This window comes from Cervus elaphus, chromosome 21 (genome assembly GCF_910594005.1).
Source record: "Cervus elaphus chromosome 21, mCerEla1.1, whole genome shotgun sequence".
NCBI classification, from domain to species: domain Eukaryota; kingdom Metazoa; phylum Chordata; class Mammalia; order Artiodactyla; family Cervidae; genus Cervus; species Cervus elaphus.
Window position 1 is genome coordinate 65,883,593 of NC_057835.1, and position 17,801 is coordinate 65,901,393.

At 37.7% G+C, this 17,801-nt stretch overlaps 1 protein-coding gene across 8 annotated transcripts in view; it reads right to left on the minus strand.

Annotated features, from left to right (window-relative positions):
• The window catches only part of VPS13B (vacuolar protein sorting 13 homolog B), a 775,932-nt gene that overhangs the window by 94,714 nt on the left and 663,417 nt on the right, over positions 1-17,801 (minus strand). For all 8 annotated transcript variants that reach the window (XM_043880234.1, XM_043880239.1, XM_043880237.1 and 5 more), the window contains 2 exons: positions 11,789-11,985; positions 955-1,136 (listed from right to left, as the gene is read on the minus strand). In XM_043880234.1, coding sequence (XP_043736169.1) covers positions 955-1,136; positions 11,789-11,985 — 379 coding nt within the window. The remainder of the gene's footprint in view (positions 1-954; positions 1,137-11,788; positions 11,986-17,801) is intronic.

Below are 17,801 nucleotides of genomic sequence, written 5' to 3' on the forward strand. Positions count from 1 at the left end.
AAAAAGGCAAAACAAACCAACAAAAATAAGGTAACAAACAAACAAAACTGACAAAAAACTGTATTGTTCAAACAGCAGGTCTCTTTCCAAAGTTACAGTTGCAGATAAAAATAAAATGAAGAGGAGGTAAATATTTAAGGCGTGTTTCACAGAAGTGCTCTGTATCTACCCACCAAATCTGAAAACCAAAAACATGACCCAGAATTAGAAAATACAGGTTAAGCTCCATTTTTGCTGAAAAGGCAAGATGCTTAACAGCAGCTGTGTTTAGTTTTAATCTGGTTTTTTTTCCCTTTTTCCATTACATGTAGGTTGAAAACCTAGGACCAGAATCAAAATGTATTAAGTAGAAAAGATTTGGTACAGACTTTTAGGAATAATTATTCATGAACATGAGCAAATTTGTAAAAGGTCACTTTTGATATGTGGAAAAACTTACTCTTCTACCTTATAAACTTGTAAAAACGCTAGTCCTTTAAAATATTGGAGAATTTGTCCATTTTTGGTGGAAGGTATTTATACTTTTTGAGATAAAGTAATATCAAGTACTTTTGGAAACTATTTGCCACTAATGTAATGGCTCAGAATATAAAACAAAAACAGATGTACTTCTTTCAAAAAATTCATAATTGGAGTAATAGTAAAAACCTGCAATCTTTGTAACTTCCTTGAAAATTCTCATTAGGAAGCACATTAAATCATGGCAATTCAATGTAACTGGTAACCTATATAATAGGTGCATGAGATGGTTCAAACATAAGGGGGACAATTATTACATGAAATAAAAAACTTCAGAATAACTTTGCTGGTACTCATTGTTGAAGGAAATAAACACTGCTTCTAAAAATGTCCTCTTTCCCCATGTGAGTGGTGGTCATTTGGGAAGGAGTTTTGTGTAGGGACAAAACAGTAAGTATTAAGTGGATGTTATTCTGATGCTAAAATAAAGAGTACCTGTGCCAAGCTGATCAAGGTGATGACAAAGATGGAACTCCAGGTGAGCAAACTGGAAGGAAATGCAAAGAGATGGGACAAACCACGGGGTAAAACAGGAGTCAACTCTGGTACAGGCAGCCAGGGCTGTTGGAGTTACAAGTTGGTCACAAGTGCTTTGAGAACCAGATTCACTTGCAGAGCTGTGGGAAATAATTAATAAAAGTTCAGTAACCTAAATTTTCCAACATCATATAAATGAAACACCTTTATAAGGGTTTTGAAAGCTAGCTCCCATAATCCTATTGTCAGTATATTATCAAATCTTCCATATTTGTTCACATAAATTAGTTTCTTTTAAAAATTAAGATCTTATTGATTATTATCTATGAGCTATTAGCAGAAAAGTTTCATAGGATTACTGAAACCCCAGACCATATTGACTGCCAACCCAATTTTCACATGACTTATGGACAACTTGTTCTCATATTAAAGACCAACACAATTCAGAGTATGACTGCTGTTCAAAAGACCAAATGTTTTCAGCATCATAAATCTTTTACTTCTCCAGATTGTCCATATCCATATTCCCATATAAGTTAGTCAATACTATTTATTGAATATCCACTGAATACTGTACTAGGTGCCATAAAAGTTACGACCATGTTCAGAAGAACCAAGGTCTCATGGACAACTATACTGCATGTATATTGAGTACACATATACTCAATATATGTATTGGGTCCTCTATTTGTCCATCCCCCTAACACATTCTATACCAGAAAAATTCGATTAAAATAAATAGTGAAGGCATCTGTAGGAGGGAATAAATTTTTTCAGAGTGGCTGCCGCTGTGCATGGGGAACATGCAGCCTCGTTACCTCACCTCAGTTTGCTCATAGAAACATGGAGCTGGGGACTGGGAGATGCCAGGGTGCATTCTGGTAATTGTGGCTCCCAGAATTGATGCAGCCCTAGTCCCCCTCACCGTCTTCCACCCTCTTCTTGCCAAATCTGAAATTTGCTTTTAGCTGTGGTGGAGCCTGGCTCCCACATCCATGAGGAGCTTAGAGAAGAAGCACTGGCTTATAGTGTCCTCAGGAGAGCTATGACAGGAAAAACTAAAGAAATAAATCCTAGGTTTTCAATGAAGTCACAGTCTAACTGGTGGTATAAAATATGTCGACATTTACAAACAGTATAAAATGGAACAACCACCGAGGATTAGGAGAGTTGGAAGTGCGGCCAGAGCAGAGACCAAAGAGGAACTCAGAATGGCATGGGGTGGATCACGTGGGGTTCTCAAGAGTGTGAATCTTCAGCTGGGTTTTGAAAGAAGTGGTGAAAAGAAAGCTAGGTTTAGTGAGTGTTTAACTTCAAGGAGTTTACAGCGTGGTGGTATTTACTGCAATGTTATGACTCTGTATGCAAAAATCCACTGTATACAAAGGAAACACAACTCTGGGCCAATATGTTCCTGATGAAATGTTATGCATGAAAATGCAGCTAGGTACAGTCTTAATACTTCTATAAATGGGCGTACTAATCCAAACAGCTTTCTAGGAATTTATTTGTGCAGTTATAAATAAAAATCTCATTTAAAATAAACAACAAGGCCCCACTGTATATAGCACAGGGAACTATATTCAATATCTTGTAATTACCTATAACAGAAAAGAATATGAAAACATATATATAATACATATTATACATATGTAACTGACTCACTTTCCTATATACCAGAAACTAACATAACATTGTAAATCAACCAGTTCACTTAAAAAAAAAATCACAGGTAAAAAAGATCTCATTGGCAAGGTAAAATTAAAATTTATATTTATTCAAAAAGGCCAAACTGTATTAGCTGTATTAATACATGTGTTTTACACATATGAACTCTCTCCCTTAAGAAGTTGTTAAAAATAGGGTATAGTGTTAGTCAAAATATTATTAAAAATCCAGGTGAGAGTACTTTGAGATCAGTTCTAAAACTGTAAGCACACAATTTGAGGTGTTTATCTGAACAATTTTTTTTTTTACCAACTGCCATTTTTGACACTTTTGATATTTTCCAAAATTTACTTTTCTCTCTCTTGAGAGTAGCAAATACTGTAACAAGTTGAAAAAGTTGCTAAGGTATCACAATCTTTATTTATAACAAATTGATTGACTTCTTGCTTTTCCTAAATTAAATGTACAAATCAATGGTTAAAAAAATATTTTTAGGTCTTATAGCAACTCCTAACATATATATTCAAGCAGTCAGTACTCTTTCACTCTTGAAATCCTATCTAAAATGTTACTAGATTAATCTATATTTAAAACTTGAGTTATAACAAAATTAAAATGTCTTAAACATAAAATTAATATGGCACATGCAATATGAATATGCTTTATATTTTGAATCAATAAATTTAAAGTTTTTTGATGTTCACCTTAATTTGATCATCACTATACACTATAAAGGGCTTCCCAGGTGGCACTAGTGATAAAGAACAGGCCTGCCAATGCAAGAGACATAAGAGATCCAGGTTTGATCAGGGTCAGGGTCAAGAAGATCCCCTGGAGAAGGAAACGGCAACCCACTCCAGTATTCTTGCCTGGAGAATCCCCATGGACACAGGAGCCTGGTGGGCTGCAGTCCATGGGGTCACACAGAATCAGACATGACTGAAGCAACTTAGCATACATGAAAGCACATACACTATAAAAGTAGCATCTGTATGTTTACCTCTTACATAAGGATTAAAAATATCTGTATAATAGAGCTAAATAGTCAAAGATGAGAACAGTGATGGTGCTAGCGACACTTATAGCAGCCTCATTTCCTTAATTAAGTATGATGGACTTTGATCTGATCCAGATATCAAAAGGAAAAACATAACTTATGAGATGTGTAATAATCAGAAATAGAAAAGCAAAAATGGCCCTAAGGAGCAAAACCTCTCAAACAGTAATACACAGAACTCAAGATTCGATAGTCCAAATAATCAGTAAGTTCCTAATGGAAATTCTAATTTTTAAAACAAAGGAAATATTCTAAAAGTAGAAAGTACGGCAGGAGTTTTACATATCCATACCTTCATTTGAGCCAAAGAAACTTATAGGCTGTCCTAGGTGACCCATAGACGGGAATCAATTCCTTTAAACAAGGAGTGTTTTAGTAAGTCTGAATCTTGATTGATTCATAGGCGCTGCAGGGACCCAAGCATAATCCTTAAAAATTCACTCCTGGATATCACTCCAGGTATCCAACAACAATAGCTCTGCAGGTATCCAACAATGATCTGACTTGACTGGAAAAGCCTTGAGCTTTTCTCTGGATCCCTCTGAGGTATTAAGAGTTTTAGAACACAGCATAGAGATTAAGCAGAGAATGACTGATGTAAGAAAACCTAGATGAAAATGCTTGAACTGCTACACTTATACTGTGAAAGTGTTAGTTGCTCAGTCATGTAGGACCCTCTGTGACCCCATCGGCTCTAGATCACCAGGCTCCTCTGTCCATGTAATTCTCCAGGCAAGAACACTGGAGTGGGTTGTCATTCCTTTCTCCAGGGGATCTTCCTGGGACTCCCACATTGCATACAGATTCTTTACCATCTGAGTCACCAAGGAAGCCCCACCACTTATATTGTAATCGTGGGCAAATAATTTCACCTTGCTAAATCTCAGTTTTCTTGTCTGTAAAGTGAGTAACTGGACTTGCTTTTTGAGTATTAAAGGAAGCACTACATACAAATTGCTTGGCATAAGGTCTATCACTCCATAATAGGAAAAAAAAAAAAACAAACACCTATCCCTCTTTTCCTGATTGGCAAACAGGGTACCATACTGGCTACTTAGTTTAATGTTAATTGCTGGTGATTACCCTCAGTTTCCAAGTGAAAGTGAAAGTCGCTCAGTCCTGTCCAGCTCTATGACCCCTTGGACTATGTAGCCCATGGAACTCTCCAGGCCAGCATACTGGAGTGGGCAGCCTACCCCGTCTCGAGAGAACTCATGATATCATGCTGTCATTCCCGCCAGTGCAGCACTGTTTCTCACTGGTTCACCTAAACTCTCTCCTGCCTACTGCAAACACACTGCCCTGTCCATTCTGGGAGAGCACTGAACGGATGAGAGAAGGCACGGAGCAATGTGAGTGCCTGCTACACCATGCTCTCTCTATTCCTCAGAACTGTCTTTCTGGGGGAGAATGTCCTAATTCAGACCCAAAGTAAGAAATACACTTCTATTGTAACCTAGTAAACACATAAAATCGGAGGGGGGATTACTCAAAATATGATATTCTCTGATTTTCTTAAGTTGTGGTGAAGCATACATAATGTGAAATTCACTGTTTTAACCATTTAACAGTTTACAGTTTAGTGGCATTAAGTACGTTCATATTGTTGTGCAATTATCAACAGCATCCATCTTCAGAGTTTTTTCATCTTCCCAAACTGAGAGTCTATACAACATGGATGGAGCTAGAGATTATCATATTAAGTGAAAGAAGTCAGACAAATACTGTATGATATTGCTTATATGTGGAATCTAAAAAAGTGATATAAATGAATTTAACTTATAAAATAGAAACAGATTGACAGAAACAGAAAACAAACTTAGGGTTACCAAAAGAGATAGTGGGGGGAGTGTCATGAGAAAGGGATAAATTCGGAGTTTGGGATTAGCTGATACAAACTACTATATATAAAATGGATAAATAAGGACCTACTGTACAGCACAGAGAACTAATCAATAGCTTGTTACCAACTATGACGGAAAAGAATCTGAGAAAGAATATATCTGAAGTGTCTGGCTGCACATCTGAAACTGATACAACACTATGAATTAACTATACTTCAATTTTTAAGAAATGGTTAAAAAATTTCAGCTGCAACCTGCTATGTTGATTCCATGACCCACTGATGGATTAAAACTACATATGTAGTTTTAAAAAGATGAGAAGAAGGACTGCCTGGCGAAGTCCAACTCCCAACTCCCTGGCGGAGGGGTAAGGAGTTGTTACATCGAGTTTCATTACCAACTAAAAGGAAACAGTAAAAGGATTAAAAAAGATAATTGGGGAAGAATACAAGCATTCCTTACGCAAGGGGCAGAAGACAAAAACTCACACTTAGCCCTCGGAAAGAACTTTCTGTATATCCTGGATTACATCACTGTGGGAGCAGAAATGAGTGGCAAAGCAGTTCCAACCATGATTATTGTCTGAATGGTTTATGGAAGTCAAATGGTTAAAAAAACGGTACCCTGGAAATTTATGCCCAGACACTCAGTTGTGACTGACTCTTTGCAATCCTATGGGCTGTAGCCTGCCAGGCTCCTCTGTCCATGGGATTCTCCAGGCAAGAATACTGGAGTGGGTGGCCATTTCCTTCTCCACCTAGCAAATTTAGGTACATCTAAAAGTACAGCTCTAAGTAGCCAAATGGAGGGGAATGGTATCCAGTGACCACAGTGATCTTCTCGTGGAAAGTCAAACAGCGAGAAGAAAGGAAATGATCCAGGGACTGTGCCATCACAACGCTCTTTCTCTGATTCCTGGACTACCTCTACATGCAAGAAAGAAGGCTGGGGAAATGAAGAGCATCTCTCCTTCACACACACACACAGAGTTATGGAACACTGTCTCAAAGTACACTGAATATGAGCTGACAGTGGCTTCTTTTACAAGATCTTAGGGAGTGGGAGAAAAATATTATTATTATTTGTACTCTAAAAAACTCAATAGAGTTTTGATGTTCATTGCATATAGATAGAATCACACACTCTTTAAGCCGCTTCTCTTTCCAGGATGCCTTCCTCTATGAACCTGCAATTTTGGGGTGGGGATAAAAAGTCCTTGTCAGCAATCTACTCCCACATGTTTTAACACTGTGAGAAAGTGACCGTGTAACATGGAAAGAAACACCAAAGACTCGGCACAGGTGAACAGAGTTTTTGTTGTTGTTGTTCAGTCGCTCAATTGTGTCTGACTCTTTGCGACTCCATGGACTGCAGCATGCCAGGCTTCCCTGTCCTTCACCATCTCCCAGAGCTTGCTCAAACTCATGTCCATTGAGTCAGTGATGCCATCCAATCATCTCCTCTGTCGTCCCCTTCTCCTCCTGCCTTCTTTCTTTCCCCAGCATCAGGGTCTTTTCCAATAAGTCGGCTCTTTGTATTGGCCAAAGTATTGGAGCTTCTACTTCAGCATCAGTCCTTCCAATAAACATTCAGGGTTGATTTCCTTTAGGATTGACTGCTTTGATCTCCTTGCTGTCTAAGGGACACTCAAGAGTCTCCTCGAGCACCACAGTTCGAAAGCATCAATTCTTTGGTGCTCAGCCTTCTTTATGGCCCAAATCACACATTTATACATGGCTACTGGAAAAAACCATAGCTTTGACTAGACGGACCTTTGTTCACAAAGTAATGTCTCTGCTTTTTAATGTGCTGTCTAGGTTTGACATAGCTTTTCTTCCAAGGAGCAAGCATCTTTTAATTTCATGGCTGCAGTCACCATCCACTGTGATTTTGGAGCTCAAGAAAATAAAGTCTCACTGTTTCCACTGTTTACCCATTTATACACCACGAAGGTATGGGACTGGAGGCCATGATCTTAGTTTTCTGAACACTGAGCTTTAAGCCAGCTTTTACACTCTCCTCTTTCATCTTCATCAAGGGGCTCTTTAGTTCCTCTTTGCTTTCTGCCATAAGGGTGGTGTCATCTGCATATCTGAGGTTACTGATATTTCTCCCTGCAATCTTGATTCCAGCTTGTGATTGATTCCAGTCTGGTATTTCACGTGATGTACTCTGCATATAAGTCAAATAAGCAGGGTGACAATATACAGCCTTGATGTACTCCTTTCCTGATTCTGAACCAGTCTGCTGTTTCATATTCAGATCTAACTGTTGCTTCTTAACCTCCATACAGGTTTCCAGGAGGCAGGTAAGGTGGTCTAGTACAGAGTTTAGCATTATCATCAAACAGCTTGTTATAAAATTAACTGGATATATATACCAAGATCTTCACAGTTATTGTTGTGTAACACAACAATTGTCTGAAACTTGTGACTTTACATAGTCATATACTTCCAGAATTAGCCATGTGGGGTGAAAAGTAGGAGGGTGAAACCAAGCAGAAAGTTGTTTTGGTCTATCCGAAGACATCTGGTTGATACCAAACTCAGGGAACCTGGCAGAATAGCCCAAAGCCTGAGACCTGGGTCCACCAGTTCATTTCTCATCTTTCCTCCCAGGTCCATCACTGGGTAAGAAATCATAAATTCCAAATACAGCATGTGCTTGCTGGCCATCATGTTTGCTCTCAAGATCCACTTTCTACCCTTCCCTGTCCTATTCTCTGCCCCTGACTGTATCAACGAGCCACTTTATTCTCAACGTGTCTTTTGGTTCAGCCAGTGGAAGGTGCCCACGGGAGATCAGAAGATGGTAAGAGACTTGGGGGACGGCCTCCATTCTCCTGGCTCCTTCTTAGTCACATTTCCTCACATTGCTGGTCCCTCCACCAAAAACAGCTACAATCACGTGTTCTGGGTTAGTTTCAGTAATGGCTGTATCACCTGGCTCTTCTAGGACCAAGAATGGGATGGTTCCCCAGGGTTTCTAGCCTCAGGGTACTGTTCTATCCCTTAACCTTGCCAACACTTTGGAAACAGTCCTTACATTAAACTCTCCTCAGGTAATCTGTTTGAGTGTGCTGGCTGTTTCCTGTCAGGGCCTAACTGGTAAAAGGGGTTTATTTAAACTTCAGCAGTGGGTAATAGGGATGGGCAAATACATACATGATGAGATTCAAAATAAATAGCTAAAATGGCTATCCTGAAAGTGAAAGTGTTAGTCGCTCAGCTGTGACTGCATGGACTATAGCCCGCCAGGTTCCTCTGTCCATAGGATTTTACAGGCAAGAATACTGGAGTGGATTTCCATGCCCTCCTCCAGGGGATCTTCCCGACCCAGGGATTGAACCCTGCATGGCAGGAAGGTTCTTTACCATCTGAGCCACCAGGTACCCTCCAGGTCAGGCCTTAAAGACTGTATCTCCTGTTTCAGTCCAGTGCACCACAAACAGAAGTCTCATAAAGGTCAATAGTATTGTGGAAACTAAGACTAACCATTATTCATCATTTTCATATGATCAAGCAAACCATTAATTAAAGACAGTAGAAAATAAGTATTATAAATACATGGGGACTGAATTAAAGAATATATGCCTATATGAGATACACAGACCAAGGTTTAAGAGACTGAATTTTTGTCTCCAGTCCTATGTACTGAAGGCTATCTGCCACCCTTCAGACTGGTTAGCTCCTACCCCTTCCTAAGCCTTCAGCTCAGAAATCAGGTTCTTGGGGCCAAATAGCTAGTTGGGGATGGAGCCAGGACTTAAACCCAGGTCTCCTGACTTCGAACTCTCTAATGAACAGTGCTTCTATTTACATACACACAGTGATGCCACCATCACTAAGTGTCCTATACTGTTGGAACTTTTTGACAATTGTGGGCAGGATGCTTTTTTTTTTTTTTTTAGATTAAGCTTCATGGGAGTTATTTTTATGAACTTTCTTCTAGTAATGTACAATGGTCTGATGCATATCCACCTCAAACTATAAATATTATTTAAAATAAGACAAATTCTAATCATGAAAGTGTCAGGTTTTTGCTCAGTTTTTGATTTCTCATGATAGAATATATTGGATCTAATTATAGCAGTTTTATCTCTACATTAAGATGTTGAATATTATCAAAGCACTGATGTTTTCCTTCAAGAAACTGGATGAAATTTATTTACTGTCCTTTTTGAAAAATGTCTTAATGTTGGTGTTTTATTATGTTGACTTTTAAACCAGCTCTTGAAATTTCATTTCACTAATAGCAATTTCTACCTGAAAAATTTATGTCAAACAATTTAAAGTAAGATCAATTATGAAATATTAGGCAAGATGAAAAATCCCAGGTGAGGACAAAAGACCTGTGATTACAATGTCAAAAGCGTGGTGAAAAATTGCCTAAATTTGACTGCATAAATTTCCGTTCCCTAAAGATTCCACATTTTTGCACTGCTAGATTTTTATGAATGTTTCAGATTCAAAGGAATTAACCTGTTCAATTGATGAAAATGTATTCTTTCATTATTAGAATCAAGAAATGATGTCTAATGATACTAATAATAAAACAGTTGTTGTTTTTAAATCAATTTCATTACCAATAGCTCTGTTTTCTGAGACTTCCTGGTTTCTGACTAGGTAATTTATGCTTAGAAGAGGCAATCTTTCTATCCACCTGCTAACTCCTCACAGGATGGGTGTTCTTTTCACAGCTGCATTTCATACATGTAAAATCAACACCCCACTCCTCTAACGTATTTTTACCAGTCGTACTTTAGTAGGTAATATACCAGGAAAGTAATTATTTTTAAAGAGCCCAAATGACCTAGAAATACAGTATAAAAATAGAAATAGAGTATAAATAAAGTATAAGACATATTATTATTAAGCAAACAAAGTAATCAATGAAAAAAAGACTGTGAGGCTACAGAGTGAAATGTGAACAGAGGTTTGTATTGTGTGATATGATGATGGGTAGTGGTATTATTTTCTTTATTTCCCAAATGTTCTTCAAGGAACACATATTATTACTAATTACGAAAGAGAAAGTATTCACAACTATCTATAATATAAAACAGGAATCAGAATACAAAATGGTATGCTATGATTATGACTCTGTAAAGGCATACAATGATGGCAAAAATATAGGTGAAAAAAAGAGAAAACAGTTCAGTGCAAGGTGTTGGAATGGTGGATTTTGTTTGTTTGTTTCCCTCTCTGTTAGTGTCAAAATGGTGCTTGGGAAAGAAAGGGAGGGAGGGAGGGATTATACATAAGGACTAAGATGACGCTAAAGCAAATCCGTCAGAATTCAAAGGTAGGACGCTGAGAGTGAGGGGCAGCAAGAGCATATGGGCCCACAGCACACAGATCACACGGGCAAGGAACTGTTCCACTTACGGTGACTCAGCATCTTTCTCTTGTCATTATGAGAGCATGAACAGAAAGACGTAACAGGTATGTAATCCTGAAGGAGTGCTAAAGAACATATGGCTGAAGCCATTTTTTCTCTAATTTAGTGGCTGTATTAAGCAAGCAAACACTGCAAGTGGGAACAATTTGTCTGTTTTGTCACTAAACAGATATACTGCAGGAGGTGTGGAATAGGAAGTTCTAGGGACCTGATTCAGAATACCTGAAGTCTATAGCTCTCAAGATACATTACAGACAGACAGATTCAAGAGCTGGATAAAGCTTTGGCTATCTGAAATCCTTTGAGTATAAATTATTTTGGTTAGCCAAGTTTTCCTAATGTCTGGAGGTCTGTCTTTTAAAGGTTTTTCTTTTAAAACCACGTAGGAAGGAAATATTTCCAAAATTTATCTTTTCAGAAGGAGACAACTATTTACTTAAACTCTCTTTTAATGCCCCATGGTTAAGCATTTACATATACTGATGACTGTCATTAAGAGTCTACTGAAGTGTGTATGGCTCTTTTCCTCTAAGGTTTTTAGTTCAGGATAACTGGATCTTTGTAGTTTGCCTTTTGCTCTCTTTTCCTTTTATATCGAAGGAACAAGCACTCTGGGAGAGCTCACAGTAAAACACAGGAATTTTAATACACAGGCTTTGAAACATCAGCTTCTACCTCGCTTCCTGGTTTTCATGCGTAGTTCCGACAGATGCAGCTGCTAGAGAGCTGAGCTATAGCTAAATGAGGGGCCACTAGACAAGATGATTTGACTATGATTTCCTAATACAACGCCATTATTTCATTTTTCACTTTTCTCAGTTACCTTTGGTCATCAGCTCCATTTTGGCTGCTGTTCAAGACAATTCTCCAAAGATCCGAGGATACCAGTTTCTTCTGGTCGTTCACAAGATTGATATCTGGCAATTGCAGTTCACAAACTTTGCTTTCAGACAGACTAAATTCTCGAAATGCAACAAAAACCTTCTGGAGTTCATCCCAGTATTCCAAACTACAAGGAATCTATATTAAAAGAAAGAAGATTTTAGAAGTTGCAAAGAGAAACTATGCTTTTGTATTTGTTGACATGCAAACCAAATCTTCATAAAAGTTACAACTTAAAAGGGGAAATAAGTATAAAGGACAGTAATTTAGGATTTATTTTCATAGTTATATTCATCCTGTTTACCTACTTTATTTTAAAAGGCCCACTCAAGAATAATATGTGAAAACAGTCAAGAAAGTTTTTAAATAAAGGAGAAAGAATGGGGAATTAATTCTACCGGATGTTAAATGTGTTACAAAGCTATACTCATTAAAGCTAAAGATAAGGTTGGAGTAGTAACATACAAATAGAAGAACAGAAATAAGAATAATAAAATATAAGTACAGATAAATCTTAGTATATAATGAAGGTACTATTTCAAACAAGTAGGAGAGAGACAGGAAATGAGGTTGCAAGGACTGGTTAGCCTGGTAAAACAAAGTGGGTCCCTACATGATTCCTTTAACAAAGTAAATTTCAAAAGGATCAAAATGTTAAGACTTTAAAGGCTAAAAACTGAGAGCATAAGGGAAAAAAATCAGTTAATATTTATATCATAATAGGGTAAACTTTTCTGTGGGTGGCATGAAACCCAAGGATGGTAAGACAAACAAACTTCACAACTGGTAACATCAAAATTAATAAAAAGCAAGCTAGGATAAAAACAGGTAATATTTAATGACAGATCTAGGGTCCCTGTTGTGATAGCAGAGAACTCTTATAAATCAATGAGAAAGTGATAAGTAAGCATATAGAAAAGTAAGCAAAGACAGTTGTTGGAAGAGGCCCTGAATGTCCCTGCATATTCTTGCCAGGTATGCAAAAGATGCAAGGCCCTGAAAGCTATTAACTGGGGCCATTTCTCAGATTGTGTTTGTAGGAAGCATCCTTGAGCGATGAGGTAAAGTTTCTTTCCAGGACAAAGAGCAGACTTGCTCTAAAATGGGTGGATTTGACAAGCTCCATGTTCCATGCTGTGCCATTTATCTACTGCATGCCAAGAAAACCCTGGGGGCCTTTCTGCATACCCCTCTGGGACTTGGGGGCAAGAGGAACCAATACAAAGATGATGTTCATGCTGTCTGCTGTGCCACAAGCAATGATATTCTTTGTTTCTGACCAAAGTCTAATATCTTCTGTAAGCATTCATAAAACATCAATAGGCTATTCGTCTGCATAAGGTAAAATTCCAGATTTGGACAGCAATTAATTCACAGAAGAAAAGATATAACCAGTCAGTAAACATGAAAAGATACTCAACTTCATTAATACTTAAAGAAATTCAAATTAAAGCAATAATGTAATATTTTTATTTATTAATGTGGCAGTTTGAAAAGACTGACAGTTCTAATTTCTGTACAGGTGTGGGGGGAAAAAAGCATTTCTACCCAGTATCTTTGGAGAATAATTTGGCAATATATACTAAACTCTTGGAAGGACACATCTAAGGATTTGTTTTACAGATATTCCAATGCAAGGATTTGTGTATGTGTGTGGATTTACTTCAGTACTATATGAATGAGAAAGTGGCAATATTAAAATATCTGTCAATATGAGATTCAATATAACATGTAGATCTATAGAATGGAATCTGTACAATCATTAAAATGAACAAGGAATTTCCTAATTATGACCATTCTCAGAGCTGATCACTACCCTTCTTCTGTCACTTCCATATCTACCACACTCCTCAACCACAGAGGTCATTATACTTTGCAATTCTTTATTCGTGTTTGTCTCCTTTAGCTGACCCTGTGATCCTTGAAGCAAAAATTGCATATTCTTTTAAAACATATGAGCATCTAGCAGTTTGGGGGACATAACAGTATATTTAGTAGATGCTTTCTGAATGAACAGACTTCTCCTTAATCTTTCTTTCTTAAAGAAAGCAATTCTTAATCTTTAAATGGGAATAAATTTTACCTCCATCTATAATTGTTTCTTTTCCTTAAACAGTGACTTGAGCATCCATGTATGGAGAGGAGCTAAATGTAAGAAAGGGGCACAAAATGGATATGTCTAAGAGGCTAACAGAGTGATGAAATGCAGCATGTTTTGGTTGGTGATAAGGACAAGTGACATGTCAATAAAATCTACAGTCACCATTTCTTGAAATTCTCCTTCTTGCTTTCCAAGACACACACATTTTTCTAACTTTCTTCTTGCTGGGTCTTTGTTCCTATATTATCTCTCAGTCTTAAATACCTATAGCATCTTTGGTTTCTCATTGTCTAATGTTTAAATCTTTTCCATTTATCAAGGTCCAAATGAAATACCACCTTTCTTTGAGCCCTTTCACCTCCCAGATGGAGAAATGCTTTCCCTTTTCTAAACTGCAATAGTTTTTTAAAATGGGGATCTGTTTCATAGCTGTTATCACTATACACATCATGTTATAGTTATTTCTATACATGACATTTTCCCTGATAGACACATTCTTTGAGGGAATGATTTCTATTTGGCTAAGCTTTGGATTTTCACAGCACCTGCCAAACTGTATACAGTGAATGTTCAAAAAAAGTTGCTGAATAAATGAATGAATAATTCATGAATGAATGAACAAATAAACACATTCTGAGTGATTCAGTCCATCTCTGGCACACTAAAAATTCCCCAAAGAGAAGTATAGAAGATTAAAGCACAAACTCTGGAGTTACATCTAATGGGATTCAATTCCTAAATTCTTAGCTCCATTAGCTATGGGTTCTTGGGCAAATTAATTTTCCTAACATTAGTATTCATATCCCTAAAAAGAGCATAACAACAGAACTGGCTCATGAATTGTTGTGAGGATTAAAAGAGACAAACATTTTACTTAATAGCACACAATAAAAGCTTAAGAAATGTTAGTTACTAAGTATTTATCCTTCTCATGCGCAGAGAACACTTCTTTTATTATGGATCTATTCCAACTCTCTCCTATACATCAAAACTTAGACCCTTGGGCATTGTTAAAAGAATCAGGTAGGTTGTGAATAAGAGTCCTGCTTGTTAGATTTCTCAACAATGGGTTGGACTTGTGAAAGAATAAACCTTGAATCTGGATGTTCAGGAAGTTTTTAATCATAGTTCAATATGGTTTTCTGCTGTATATCTATTAAGATGTGTTCCTGAATGATGGCTCTTATTTGAGAGATAAAGGAATATCTCCTTGCTGAACTCCTTTCTAGACTGCCAGTAAGTCAGTCCTTTATCAGTTATGGATAAGATGTGGGAAGTGAGGTGAGACACATAAGAATCTCATGGGAGAGGGCAAATGAGTTTGGAAAAAACATATTTAACACATTTATTGTTTTTTTATTAGTGGTAAATTAACAGAACATAAAGTTCAAAAATCATCTTTATAGTAAGGTTACGTACCAAATGGAATGAAAAAAAGACTTGTTTCTGGTATTGTCTCCAGAAGTTCCCCATTAAAATTAATGTGTAATAGCTTATGAAAATTGGCTGTCACATTGGAAAGCAGAGTGAGACCTTAAGAGAAAAGCACTACTAAGTTTTGATGTATAGGAGGGAGTTGGAATAGATCCATAATAACAGGCAAAACAAGCTGGGAACCATTGTGGGAAGCCATTAAGGGGAATGAAAGTGAACTGTACCAACACTGGGGCTTAGGGAAGGAGAAACTGAAAGTTCAAAAAGAGAGACTTGGAAGAAAGCCAAAGAAAAATTTTATTTTGTTCACAATTTTGTGTGAGGCCAGCTCTGTGGTTATATACTTCAATCTCAACATTCCAGGCTACTCTCAAAATTAGAAAACAGTAGAGAACTACTATAGACATACACCCTAAAATATGTGTTGTGTGTTTGTCAGATTTTCCTTTATAACCCCTATTTTCCTCGGTTAATAAAGGGGTATCAATAAATGAAGCTTCCAAATGAAACTGTTGAAAAAATTTAAAATTGTGTGCCTATAAGTGTATTTACAAAAGTCATATATGAATCCTTTCCACCATTTTAAGAACATTTTTGTCTTGAAAACCTCAAAAGAAAAGCTGACAAAAATACTCAGTACAATTAAACACTTTAAAGGTAATTTTAGTCAACTGTTTACTAAAATACATATTGAGCCACAAATTTATAAACCATATAATCTTTATTTTTAAAATGTCTTCATCATAAAAAGAAAAAGATCTTGTTGGTATTTCATTGGATACAATTCTGGCCATGACCCTTAACCACCACTCTGAGACCTTGAGCACCTTATTTAATGACTCTGAGTCTTAGTCTCCTCATTGGTGAAAAGTGAGTAATAAAAACAAAATTATTTTAGTCCATGATAAGGATTCTAGACTTTATCTTAGTGTCTATGAGATATCTTTGAAGGGCTTTAAGCAAAGGAGCAATGCTTAAAGTCAAATTTATATTTTTAAAAGCTTCTGAATACTGTGTAGAGAATATGTTAGAAGAGAATGAGATGAGCAAGAATATGAACAGATAATTAAGAAGTTAGGACAGTGGTCTATGCTACAAACTAGATGGCTTATGGTATGGTTGGTGGTATGTGAGAGATTCTTGAGACATAAAAATTTGTTGACTGATTAGATATTGGAGAGGGAAGAGTTAAGGATGACTCCCAGGTTTCTGGACCAAGCAACTGTATTGGTACTGATGTCATTTACTGGTATGAGTAAGACTGATGTATCCTGTTGGGGAATAGGTTTGTGGTATGTACTGGGTGGAGGAGGGGAGAATCTAAGTTCACTTTTGGACAAGCTGAGTTGGAGGCACCAATGAGCCATCTAAGTGGAAATCCTGAGAAGGGAGTTGGCTCTTCTAGAATGTGGGAGAGGGAGTTAACTGTGTTGATACATAGCTGTAGATTCAACCAGCCTTAACCTTTCATCAAGAGAGTGCAATGGAAAGACAGCAAAGAAGCTTATAGTACTTATTCTCAAGAAGGTGTTTTAAATGATGAATTAAGAATATAAACTGTTTAGAAAGGGATATGAGAACAGAGTAAGCTGATGGATAGCGAGAAAGCAGAGAACTGTTTAGTTTCTATGCATAAAAGTTTAATGAATGATGGTAGTGGGGCTTGCCGAGTGAGCACACTGGAGAGATGGAAAGATTGCTAGTAAGATTAGGATGCTGGAATGAATGATTTAGGAGTAGGGGCAGTTTGGGATGTTGACACGTTCCAGGGCTGGCACGTGGGAGTGAGCACTTAGATGGAGCAGAGGAGGAGAGCACTAGAGTGAGGCGCTCAAGCTGGGGTCCTGGCTGGCTCTTTTACATGGATGCTGATGGCTGTGAAGAGAAAGGCCAGACGCCATGGGCTGAAGACTTCTGAGGATGAGGGAGAATGACCAAATAGTCAGCAGGTGGCAACAACAGAGAGGGGTGAGGAGGATACAATCGGGTGCAACAAGACTCCAGGAAGCAGGAGGTTTTTACAGGAGGGGAGAAGAGTGCAGGCAAGTGGCACAGGTGAACAGCAGATCATTTTATTTCCTGAGCCCGAGGCAAAAGTGATGTGGGAGAACAAACCACTCACACCTCAGGGGGTTACAGTGGTGCACAGAATCCCAGGGGACAGCAGAATTTCATTTACGAAGAAAGAGGAGAGGAAATTCTTGAAGAGGAGGCTGAGGTTTTTGAAAGTTCACTAGTCATTGAGCAAGTTTTCCAAAGGGCTCAATGGAAAAGTCTGGAAAGCAGAGGAGGAAGGAGGTTTGGGAAGAGCAGGAAAAATGGGATACAAATCAGTCTCCAGACAGTCAGTTCAGTTCAGTTGCTCAGTCGTTCCGACTCTTCGCAACCCCACGGACTGCAGCACGCCAGGCCTCCCTGT